We start from the raw sequence: 12765 nt of genomic DNA on the forward strand, positions 1-12765 counted from the left end.
CTTTAATTTGAACCCCACTTGAGAGAAAAACGGTTTGCCCCACAATGTGCAACCTGGGGCTGAAGAAGCTGCTGAAATTCTTTAGTCTAACTAAAAAACTACAATAACCTAAAACTAACATTTGGAAATTGGACTTGCCAGGACAGAGTGCTTGTTAGACATGTCGGGCTCCGTGTGCTGTAGTGTCTCCTGAAGGGCTCAATTTCCTGCTTTGACAGCATATTAAAACTTGGCTTCAGCTCCTTCATAGTGCGTTCTGCTACACTGCAGCTTTTTGCTAGCAGTAGGAACTGACAAGGAGGCACCTTCATGTAATGCAAATCAGCGATTGGGAAGGAGCTGTGGCTTGATTGTCCTTTGTTTTTTTTCTTCTTCTGTTTTTTAGAGGAATTAATATGACTAACTTATTCATGCAAATGCAGGTTTGCAGATGTTTCTGTGCATATTTTCTTTCTCAATTTGAGACCGAGACTCCTTTCTTCAACGGGCAAAGAGAAAAAAGCTTTGTGAGCTCGTGGCGACGATGAATGCCGAGAGGCTGATGGAGAAATCACTTCACAATTTGTTTATCTCTCGAGTTCAGCCGGTGTGAATGGAGAAAAGGGAGCATCTCTCTGACAAGAAGCACCACGGTTCAAGGCAGAAAAGATCTTAATAAAACCAATTCTCCTCATAGTTGCACCGTTCCTTTATGAGTGTTTGATCTGATGCTATACTGATGCTTAAACATGCTACAAGTGGCACCTTTAATTAACCTTTACAAAACAAGCAGTGGCACCTTGACCTTAAATATAATAATCTATAGAAGTGTATGGAGATGATAACAGAATTCTGCATGGTATGTTGTGCACCAAAGCAAGTATACTGCAGGATTGCTGCAATCGAGGTAATGCTGTAAGAGCATTACGTAAACATAAGGACAATCCAAAGAAGCACAGATATGCACAGAATGCATATAACAGTCAAACCTCAGAAATGTGGACTATAATTAAATGACTTTTCCCTGGTTTTATTTTAAATCCACTGAAACACACAAAAACAGCCAACGGGCGATGGATGAATAGACCACAGTTGGACGCAAACTCACGCACACATACACCTGAACACGCAGTGATGGCAAATGTGTGGACAAACTGGTGGACAGGTAGGATGGGGTGGGTAGGGAAATGTGGTGCACAAAGCCTTCGATCTCATTCTGCTTAAAACAAAAACAATTTTTTAAAAAAGTATTAATTTACCCTTGATTTCATGAAAGCGATGCCAACAAAGCAGGACTGCGGCTGAACACGTTAAGAAATGTTGCGGTAAAAGGAAGCGTAATGTCAGCACACGGCCTGTCTCCATGCAGAACTGTCTATATTTATCAAAACTGGCGTGACGTTTTCAGTTTCATGCAGTATATGCCGCCACTCATTCACAAAGAGCGGCTCAGCCTGAGTGCGTACTATTCAAGGTTGGACTGACATTCAGAGAGAGAGAAGAAGAAGAAGAAGAAGAAGAAGGAGGGAGACACAGGCGGGAATAAAAGAGAGAAGGTGAAAAGTATGGCGAGAACGAGACGAGAACAAGACGAGAACGAGACGAGAACGAGACGAGAACGGGCGTTCACGCCAAGCGCAGATCAGCTCGGTGAAGGCAGGGAGTGGGATGAAGAGGTGCAAGTGTTAAGGAGGAAGAAGGGGGGGGGGGGGGGAATGTGTGCGTATGGGAGGAGGGGGGTAGTTTTTCATATTCATGCTCTGTTGGGAGTGCGCACCAAAAGAGACAGCAAAACCACGGCTGCTGGAGCGAGGCCGAGCCGACATGAGAGGGGAGGATGACGGAGCAGAAACAGGGAGCTTGTCAAAAGCGGGGCAGCAGGAATAGACGAGGGCAACGAGAAGGAACACAAGGAGAGGAGAGGAGGAGGGGCAGCGCGAGTGAGAATGATGAGGCACTTTGCGAAGAAGAGGTAGGAGGGGGGAGTCTGAAGGTGATGGTATTTAACCTTAGCCGGGTTCAGGAGGTTTTTAAAACCCACAGCTATGAACACAGAAACAACACAAACAAACGCTGTCCGCCGGGAAGAAAACCAGTTTGCTGCTCTAAAAAGTTTCTACAATGTCTCCAGAGCGGGTGAGGTGAGGCATGAACAAAGAATTCGACCAAAAATAGGACGGAAGAAACACACATAGGTCTAAACCTGACGGGAACACTTAAGCACGAAAACGCACATACATGCGCACGCACCATGGACAGCGCATGTGTATCACAGGATGGCATGGCTGTGGTGAGGGAGGTGAGGCAGGCAGGCAGCGGGTGAGTAACACAGCATGGTGTCTGTCTTGATATGAAGGTGGACACACACACATACACACACCATGGGAATGTGCCAGAAAGAAGGTCAACAACACTGACGGGGATCCAAACAATGAGGATGTTTCGGCAGTAATGGTGTCGGTGATGATGCGGCGGGGATCGTGGGACGACAACAGTGGCAATGGTAACGATGGAGAGCGAAGGACGCAGGCAGGCGTCGGGCCCTCCACCCTCCCCCGGCGCTGGACCCCCCAACCTGAGTGGCTGTGGCGTTACCTGGGCTGGCCAACGCTCCCAGGGAGGCGGCGTTGGAGGACAGGGGGTTTGCGGTGGAGGGGCTGGCTGAGTTTTGGGCCGCCGCCGCTGCCGCCGCTAAAGTGGCCAGGTTCTGCAACTGCAGAGCACTCATACCTGGAGAGAGGAGCCAGAGAGGGTGGTGTCAAACCTGGGGCTGAGGCGTGGCTGGGTCGCCTGGCTGGACCGGGACAGCGTACCAGAGGACAGCACTGAACACACGTTAGCTGCTGGGCGTCCGGAGGTGTACAGCAGTGGAGTGTGGGGATATCCTGCACATGTAAACCTTGAAATGCTCTTTATTTGAGGTCTTTGTGAAGAATCTGTAGCGTGTGCAGGCAAACACTACAGAAGCTGATTTTGCTAATAAGTCCCCAAAGTGTCTGAATCAGTAAAAAGCAGCTGTTGCAGTGTTTTAGGTTTGGCGCGTTCCTCTGAGGCGGAGCTGCTCCGGAGGCAGAAATCATCTCAGCGATTTAGTTAATGTTATATATTTTTTTATATTCAAGAAGCATTAAAGCTCAGCGGAGAGGGCTCAGACAATGCAGGAGGAAACTAACCTTCCTACACTGCTTATATGGGCTGTTTAGCCAATTATACCACTTTAGATTCAACAAGAGCTCCGAGTCTGCTCAGCTAACTCATGCTTCTATAAATAAATGTCTGCCTGCTCAACAAAGATCACATCTATATCACAGGGTAATGATGGGAGCTTTTATGATATTGTAGTTCAGAGGATGAAACTGAGTCTAAAGGGCACCACACATTGGAACTGGCCTATATCGGCCTTGTTGACTGATGTCAACCTATCCCTGTACCAGTTTGTTTGATAGTTTGCAGGTATCAAGGTGCAGATTTGGAAAAAGCCCATAAAACTCTTATGTTTATGCAAAAAACAGAACACAAAACTATTTTTGCACCAGCAAATTGCCAAAATGCCATTTAAACTATCAGTCAATGAATCCTTAAAAGCTAAAAATTCCGTTTTTTTAGTAAATTAGTAAACATGACACTGAATTGAGTTAAGGGCCAGAGAAAGACTAAACATATGGGTGTATTCATATCAGCTGGGCTCAGAGACTTCAAATATAAAAATCTGGATGAAGTCCCATCATCCTCCTGAGGCTGGAGCTCTTGTTGGGATCTATTTTTAATTTTTCCGAGCTATTTGGGATTAGGTGGACCATCGTCTTTCGAATAATATTTAAAAAGTACAACCTTGCATGGGGACAGTGGGTTTATGGTACATTATAAATTCATCATTGTGTCACAAGGTACAAAACACTTCGAATTTATAGAAAAGCATAAATATAATGACCCCGTGTGAGGATGTGTGAGGGTCTCAGGAGGGTTAAGAAGTAAAAAACAAGAGGAGACACGTCGATGTGCAACATCCTCACCCTCTGGTGGGAGGTAACTGGTCTCCAAATTATCATGGTCTGATTGAACTGACTGCATTCACTTTAAAGGTGTGGAAATAACTGTCATCTAATATAGCCGATCGTCAACATGTTGCAATCAATCTGAGTCAGTCTGTGCAACTTGCCTGTAAAATATATATATTTTTTGCAGTAGTGGACTCTTTGTAAGGTTACTGAGCGCCTACGTCATCGCGCAGTTGATGCACGAGCAACTACGTCACTATTTCTGGAACCATTTCTGTTTCACAACTCCAAGGTTCAGTAGTTAATGTGACTTTCTCTGAATGCAAGTGGCAAGATTGCAGTTTTAATTGTCAATACGACCCAATTCAAAGCAGACAGAGTCCGTCTTGTTTCTGTTTTATCGCCGTCCTGATGCACCAAAGTCGCTTGGAAGATGGCACCGGGCTGCGAGTGCTGCCAAGGCTTGGTCCGCTTCTTTGAAGCCACCATTTCAGAGGCAATAAAACTTCAAGTTCATGACATACTGTCCCAATAATTTTGGTCATGCAACCCCTGTTTTCCCTAATGTGACTGTGGCATTAAAACTACTAATTGAGGCCATAAATTCCAGCGGAAAGTTTTTACTGAGATCATAAATCGAATGAGAAGTAAGTTTCCATTAGACTTTACTAGATGAGTCACCCCCTGCTGGCTATTACAAACAATGACTGTTTAGAGTACCTGGACATTATGCAGTCTACGGATGGCCCCTATGTGATGCCAAATGATTGAAGCCTTCCCCTTTAAACTAAATATTAAAGCCCTCTCCCTTTCAGCAGTCACCCTCTATTTCAGGGACCCCTGAAGGCTGAACTCTCCTCATTGTTAATCTTCTTTCTGGCATTAAGCATACGGCCTGTACTTAAGCATAATTAATGCCTATGTGCCAACGCCTAAATGATGGCGAAGCAGAGGCTATAAAACACTGTCTGTGAGCACAACTCAACCTTTCACCTCACTCCACAAATACGCGCGCGCGTGTGTGTGTGTTAGTGCGAGTGTGTGTGAGTACAAAACCTCCGAAAGCAAACAGTCATCAGAGCAGAAAGTAAAGGTCTTACCACAGAGATGCTTCCTCTGCCTCGTGTTAAAAGGGTGGACACTGTCAATGTGAGGTGTATGCGTCGTATATACAGTTTGCGTGTATATACCGTACCATGAGATTACACGCACACACACACTCTTGCACACGGATACAAAAAAGACACACACGAACAAGACACCATGAAGAAAATCCATCTTGTTTGACACCGTGGTGAATGCTTAGAGGTTCTACAAAGATATCCTTCACCCAGACAGTCAAATTGAACACAGCCAATGACGACAGATATCGAGGTGCTGCAGCAGGAAGTGTGTGTGTTGTGTGTGTGCAAACAAAGCTAAAGACACCAAGCGCGCGAGTGTGCCTCTCCACGCATGTGAGTTTTTCCCCCCACTCATCTGCACTTACTTACACCGAAGCCAAAACCAATCTCGTTTGCGAAGCGATTTTCTCCAATTTTCCATCGTACATCACAACCCGAAATGGATTTCTACTTCTGCGCAAAGGTGGGGATAAAAACCGCCGCCGCTCTTTCTATCGCATCCCATGAAACGCACGCTCCAGCCTAATTCAAACAGTGTTGTTTTTCCAGATAAGGCAGACAATGCGCCACATGAGCGAGGAGATATGTGGTTTCAGCGCTGCTGCTAGATCTCATTTCTGACTCCACGGAGCAGGTAACACAGAGGGAAGGCTGTTTACAAGAGCTCTCATTCATACCTCTTTATTATAATCGAAAGTATGTTTTTATTTTGCAGACCTCCTCCTTCTCTATGGGTGAGCCAGAGATCCACAAACACGCTTGAGTGTGTTTACAATGCTAATAAATGGTCATTGTAGAGAATCACTTCACTTTTACCTTCGCTGCGCTTTTTCCCCCACCTTCGTTTGTTTCCTCCATCCTTTTCTTTCCTCATCTTTCCATCATTGTCATTTTCCTTTTTCTGCCCTTGATTTACTTTCTTCTTCTCTACTTTGGTTCTTATGTATGTTTCTGCGTCTTTAACTTTCATTTTCTTTCGTTTTCTCATCTTTTCCACATTTTTTCCTTTTATCCCCTCTTCTTTTCCTCCTTTTCATTTCCTACTTTCCTTGCTTTTTAATTTCCTCCCTATTCTTGCTTTACATTTTCCTTTCCCTTCTCTGCTTCATTGCTCTCCCTTCTTTCGTATATCCTGACCCCTTCATCTATCTTTCCCTACTTGCACATTTCTTATCTTCCTTTTCCCTACTTCCCAATTTTCGTATTGGCCTTTTCCTCCCTCGTCTACATTTTTTTAATACTTTCCTCCCTCTTTAGCTTTTCAGTACCTCATTTTCCACCAACCCTTTTCCTGGTCCATTTTTCCAGCCTTTCTTTTCTCTCCCTCAGTCGATGACAAAGACAATTCCAGCAGCTCCCTTTTGTCTCTATCTTTTGCACTCATTGCAACCTCTTTTCTGCCTTTTTTCTTCTTTTCTACACCCATTCTTACTTGCATTTGTCAAAGACAGTCACCCTCATTGAACAAGCATTTATTTTCAAGGCAGTTATGAGGACAAAAGGAGCAGGCCAAGAGATAAAAAATAACTGGGCTAGAGAGGAATAAAGCGGAGACAAAGAAAGAGAGATCGTATGAGACAAATTCATTCTATTTTCCACATTGGGGCCGGGGTTTCAGGGCCGGCCAGATGGTTCGCGAGTGTGTGAGTACATATGTGTGCAGGGATGCACGTGTGTGCGTGTGCGCTCCCTGCAGCTTGTATGGCAGCGCCGGCCTGCACCAGGCTGCCGTTGGCTGCATCTAATTGAATGCTCATTGGTGTAATTGAAGCCTCTCAGCTCTGCAGCTCCTCGTGTTAAAGACTGGGACCAGATGTCATTCAGCTGTCTCACATCTCCTGCCAATCACTAATACTCGCTCCCTCTCCCTTCTCGCGCTCCGCATCGCAGATGGAGGACCAACAGATCTCCAGATTCAGACACCGTTACTCACTCGCCGCTCCAAATCCTAAAGCCTATTTGTCAGCGTGAGTGTATATTCGAAAGGAAAATGTATGTTTGAGCCCAACAGCAGAAAATTTTAAACAGCTGCGGGGAAACTGCGAGGCACTGCAACTCAGGGGAACGTGACAGAACACGAGAGGAGACAAGACGGGGCTCGCCACTTTAAAAAAGTCTTATCACGCTCGGATCCTTTGGCAGTTTCTTTATGCGCACTAAACAACATACAATTAAAAGCTGACACCTCGCGAAGAAAGCGAACCAAAGGAGGGCAGAACAGTCGGAGTGCGAAGGCTGGAGGGAGGCGTAAAGGGGAGATGAAGAAACTGTGAGTGAGGAGGGTGGGAGGTGGGGGAGAATCTGCAAAAAGGAGGCTTAAAATAAAAAAGCAAGAAAGAGGAGACGAGTTTAATGGAAAGAGAGAAGAAGGCTGAGATGATGAGTATCCACGAGTGCCTGAAAGTCTTAAATAACCCAAATTTTAAAGCCCTAAAAATTATATTTCTTAAATACAGAGATTTTATCTTGTTCAACATTTAATAGCAGAGCTTCTTGGCGAGCTCAAGGCTTAGATTAATACAGAACTGGGTTAATACAATATGCATTTTTTATTGCTGCAGCTTCACTTAGGAGAATTACTGTCCCATACCGTTTCATTTCCTGTCTTCACGTGTTGGAAAACCTTCACTGGCTGTTATTTGACTACGCTTTGTCTATTGAAGGATTATGCAGGTTAGTGCATATTTAATGTGATAATGCCTCATGTGCATGTAACTGTCCAAATGTAAGTCAGCACCTGGGGAAGTTTCCTGATAATGAAAATTTCTCCCTGTAAATACTAAAAATAATAATACTAAAATATTAAAAATTATAGTTTTACATACTTTAAGCCTAACATCTACTTTAGTTACATACAAACCTCCCAATTTTATTTCTAACTATAGTTCTAAGGAGTTAGTTCATGTGTCATTCAGAGCCTGATTTTTAGAGCATCCAATGAAATCAAAATGTTTGATTATTTCTAGCAGATTTCCAGGTTTTATCTGAAGTTCGGTTTTCTGGTCTGGAGAAATTAGCGCATATTTAGGTAGATAATTGCCTAATTTGCAGATTTAAACATAAAATTTCAGAATGTTTGCAACATGGAAAATATTTGTGTTAATGTAAGGAAGCTATTGAGGAAGTTTAATTATGCTATGCTGCTTATAGGTCATTCAGGGCCTCATTTATAGAGCATTTTACTCAAAAACATGCCAAAAATGTACTTTTTTCTGTCTGCTGGGAGTAAAAGACATTTGCTGTTCAACGTATTTCCACTTCATGCACTGTTTAAATTTCTGTTTTGGGAAAAAAAATGCAAACAGGCACATATTTATATGGGTAAATGCCTGATTTGCATAAAAACATAAACATACAAATGTCAGACTGGTTGCAACATGGAAAATATTTGTGTTAATGTAAGTTAATAATATAAGTTTACATTTCTCCCCATAAATACTAGAATCCAACATTCACAGCCAAGTATTACTGAGGTTTTATTGCTAAGAATCATTAAAAAGATTGACCTCACTGACTGAGTGTTTTTTGTTTTATGAAGTGATAAAAATATTTTTTTGACAGAATCACTTTTGTTAAAATATTTGACTTTCGGTGAACCTTATTCAATATTTGAATTTCTATTCAAGAAAAGTATGCAAGTCAACACATATTTAGGCATGTAATATTTAATTTATACATTTAAAAATAATTTTTCAGTAAAGTTCAGACACAGAAATAATTGTCTACATGTAAGTAACCAGCTGTGAAAGTTTCATGGTGATACAGGCTTGTTAAAATCCTCTAGGTCGCCAATAATTTGTAATATATATCATGCAAATTTACATTAAATTCACTAGCACTCACATCTATGAAACTTTCTGATTATATGCTACATATTTCTATGGAAATTCTTACTCAAATGTGATTCGGAGCCTCATTTATCCAAGATTTTATTCCCAAAAATGCCAAAATGTATTTTTTTCTTGCTGCTGGGAGAAAAAAAAGCCTTTGGACAGTAACTAAATTAAAGAGTACATTTTTAACCTGGCTTTATCTAGTCTTTAAATTTCTGTTCTGGAAAAGTATGTAAGCTGGTACATATTTAGATAATGAATCATTTTCATATTTAAACCAGATAATGTGTAATACATAAAATATTTTTCCAAAACGAAGCCAAGTTTTGCAGCGACATCTACTAGGTAAAAAATTTCAGCCTGCTCCCTTGTAGTGTCTTCCCTAAGCTCAATTCCTTTAGAGTGAACAAAAGGCTTAACTTTGCTTTGAACCTGCAGATACTCATGAAAGAAAGTATGGAAGTGAAGATGATAGATCAGAGGCCCTCCACAGGAAGAGAGCAGTAGATGGCGCCAGCCTGCAGTGCAACAAATCCACCAAAGGTGCCCACTTTTAACCATTTTCTGTGCTCCTTTTTCTTTCTCTTTCCTCCTTTCTGTGATTCATCCATCCCCGACAAAGCCTCAGTGCTACTGTTACACGCCCAGGGCACAACTCTTGTCTGGCCTCATTAAAAGATCAAGACAAATCTTAGCAACAGTTAATAAATCTTCAGGGCAAAGATCTCTCTTAACTCCACCACGCGAGTTCATCTGTTATGCTCTTTGGTCCTGTTTTAGAAGTCTGTGGAAAAAAAACAGAGAGGCGCAACAAAGAGTCCACTGCCGTGGTAGATCTGTGAGTCTATCGACTGATTTTTGACTCACCGGCCATCTGCTGGATCCCGCTGAAGGCTCCTAGGTTACCAGAGGAGGCTGCTTGCTGAAGCAACTGGAGAAAGAAAGAGAGGCGAGGGGGAGAAGGGAAAAGAGGAGAAGAAAGTGAGCCAGTGGATACCGACAGCTGAATACATGTCTATACTATGCAACAGTGAGAACTAAACTTGTAATGAGCGGTTTAGCAGTGTGGTTTTTGCATCAGTGCTCGATGAGTAAATGAGCTGCTAATATAGTTTGATCTCTCCTCTAAGCAAACACTGTTTGTGTTCCACCGTGATTCTCTCAGACAAGTTGAGCATGAAAGCTCTAATCTAGCCGACTAATTAGATTCCAAAACAAAAGTGGAATACTGATGCTGTCAAAAACTCATCCTTCAAAGACTTGAATTAACAGCAAATTAACATCTTGTTTCCATTGTGTGATATTTTCTTTTCCTTCCCAGAATAGAGCTTAATCTTTTGAAAGGACTGAGAAAAAGGGATTGAAAGCGCAGAAAAATCTGGGAACTCAATTCGCAAAACAATTTTTATCTCAACGCCCCACCTTTAGCTCCAAATAAATCGATATACAGTAAGGGAGATGTTTGTCTGAGCTCTGTTTTACCCTCGCTCAAAGGAGAGGTGCAAATTGCAGCTAGGATCAAACAAAATGGGAATCAAATCCCCGACATTTAAGAAGTGTATTTTAACAGCGGTTTAGGTTGTTAAATTAGAAACTAAAGAGCAACAAGTCAAGGGTTAGCTCCCCAAAGCTATTGAGGAAGAAGAAGAGGAGAAAGGGGTCTCTGAACCCTAGTATAAAATGAGAAACTTCCCAATCAAAAAATCAAAAGCGTCTAAACAATTTTAGACGCTGAGCAGCTGAGTTTCTGCTGCAGCAGTTTTTAAATTGGACATCAGACGATTCCAGTACGCTTCACGCCAACCTCCAGTATTATTTTTACACCCGTTTAAATCCACAAAATTTAGACATTATAAATTTTCAATGAGGACATTAGGCGCCTCTGTATCCTTGAAATTATCTACTAACCATTTTTGATTCATACTTTTTGGAGTTAAAAGTAATGACTACATAGCTGTCATTCACTGAATAGTTTTCCTTTAGACAAAAGGTTCTATACTCGTGTGTTGCACCAAGATGGAAGCATGTAAGTGACAGGAGCAAATAACTGGGAAAAGAAATGAATCCTCTAAGATCTTTGCCATTTTTTCCTCTATTATTCAGATTACTGATAACTATTTTTGAAAATAGAAAACGGATAATTATTATCATTAGCAGAAAACCTCTAATTTATGATTCATGCTAACAAATTTTGGGGAACAAGATCCACAAAAAGTTGCAAAAATCTGTTCAGGATTATCTCCAACACTCCATTCATTCACTTTTTGGTTTATCTTCTGGAAAATCCCATAATTTGCGTCACCCTCAACTTTATTTTGAATCATTTTAATACATACGCGTTACCCAACTTGCCAGATTATCTACAGACATGATCTACATGCTGGATATAGCTTCAACACATCTGTTAGCAAAAACAATTAAATAACGTGTTCGTTAGTCTTCACACCCTAGTAACACACTTTTCCACATAATACTGTAATATGTCTCGATATCAGAGGCACAGAGATGTCATGCATTTACATAAAAGAGCGAGAGAAGGGTGTCAGCCTCTGATGATGATTTAGCATTTAAAAAGGAGCTACAATAGGACAGACCTCAAAGCACAGTACTTTGTAAAATATCAAAGAAAACTGTTCCCACTAAAGGTGGAAACAATAGTTTTTCTTTGCTACCTAAAGCAAAAACACACTGTCAAGTACAAACAGGGTATGACGGCACAAGCGGAAGAGATGCTAGCAGCTACAAAGATAACCAAGCATGTCCGGAGCGTTCGCTAGTTGCTCTCCGTATGACAGGAAGAGCAAACGCCGGATGGAATTACTGATACGGTTACATAGTTGTAAAAGAAAAGCTAAAGGACAGGTGGAAAATATTTTTCAGGTTTCAAGTAATAATCTGGCACATGTGAAGCTTTTAACGATTTACAAGTTGGTTAGGTAGTCACCTTATACATTTACGCAACATTTCCAGGGCATACATTAGCTAGGCTATTTTTGTGCTTATATTTGATGTATGCCACTTCACTGGAATAGTAAGTCTGATTCTTGATTCTTCAGATCAGACAGTGTGTGATGAGTCAACCGCTAGAATGTTATGTTATACAGTGCATATCATAGCATAATCATAAATATTAGCGCACATTTGCCTAAAATTGCTTAATATAGTTTTGAGGCTACATTGCTATTGCATTTAATTTGTCATTTTTTAGGAAACTAAAAAATAAAATACATCAATAAAGGATGTAAAAGTTATTTACCATTAACAAATAGTGAAATGCTAAGTATTATTATTATTATTTTACTAGCTGGTTAATTATCAATTTGTAGATTACTACATTAATGGCTAAGGTAAGTAAGGTAAGGACATTATTTAGATGGCTATTTTGAAGCTCTGATGCTAGCAGTTGTTTACTTTTGCTTTGTCTAGCTCAGGGGTCAGCAACCTGCGGCTCCAGAGCCACATGCGGCTCTTTAGTCCTTTTAGTGCGGCTCCGCGTGGTTTGGGAAAAAAAATAAATAAATTTTTAAGTAATTAGCTGAAGTGTATTTTATTTATGTTAGTTCTTTTTTAACTTGTAGTTCTAAATTGGAAGATTATTGTGATATTGAAATATAAATATAAAATTATATTCTATTAATTTTTTGATCGCTCAAAATAAGCGTCACACTTGCGGAAGCCGATATACCCGCCGAAACGCTGTGCATTTATCGAGACTTTCAACCCCAGGTAAGACAATTCTGGATCTTCAGATCCACATTATGTCAGCAGCTCCACCGCGAACTATGTTAAAAACAAACACCGCTCACGCCTCACAGACGACAGCTTACAGTC

At 41.4% G+C, this 12765-nt stretch overlaps 1 protein-coding gene across 28 annotated transcripts in view; it reads right to left on the reverse strand.

Annotated features, from left to right (window-relative positions):
- The window catches only part of celf2 (cugbp, Elav-like family member 2), a 241817-nt gene that overhangs the window by 14062 nt on the left and 214990 nt on the right, over positions 1–12765 (reverse strand). For 17 of the 28 annotated variants that reach the window (XM_085137087.1, XM_085137083.1, XM_085137088.1 and 14 more), the window contains 2 exons: positions 9802–9865; positions 2575–2709 (listed from right to left, as the gene is read on the reverse strand). In XM_085137087.1, the coding sequence (XP_084993213.1) occupies positions 2575–2709; positions 9802–9865 (199 nt within the window). The remainder of the gene's footprint in view (positions 1–2574; positions 2710–9801; positions 9866–12765) is intronic. The other 11 variants (XM_085137101.1, XM_085137100.1, XM_085137106.1 and 8 more) reach the window with 1 other exon arrangement.

The sequence above is a fragment of the Neolamprologus multifasciatus genome, chromosome 17 (genome assembly GCF_963576455.1).
Source record: "Neolamprologus multifasciatus chromosome 17, fNeoMul1.2, whole genome shotgun sequence".
NCBI lineage: Eukaryota > Metazoa > Chordata > Actinopteri > Cichliformes > Cichlidae > Neolamprologus > Neolamprologus multifasciatus.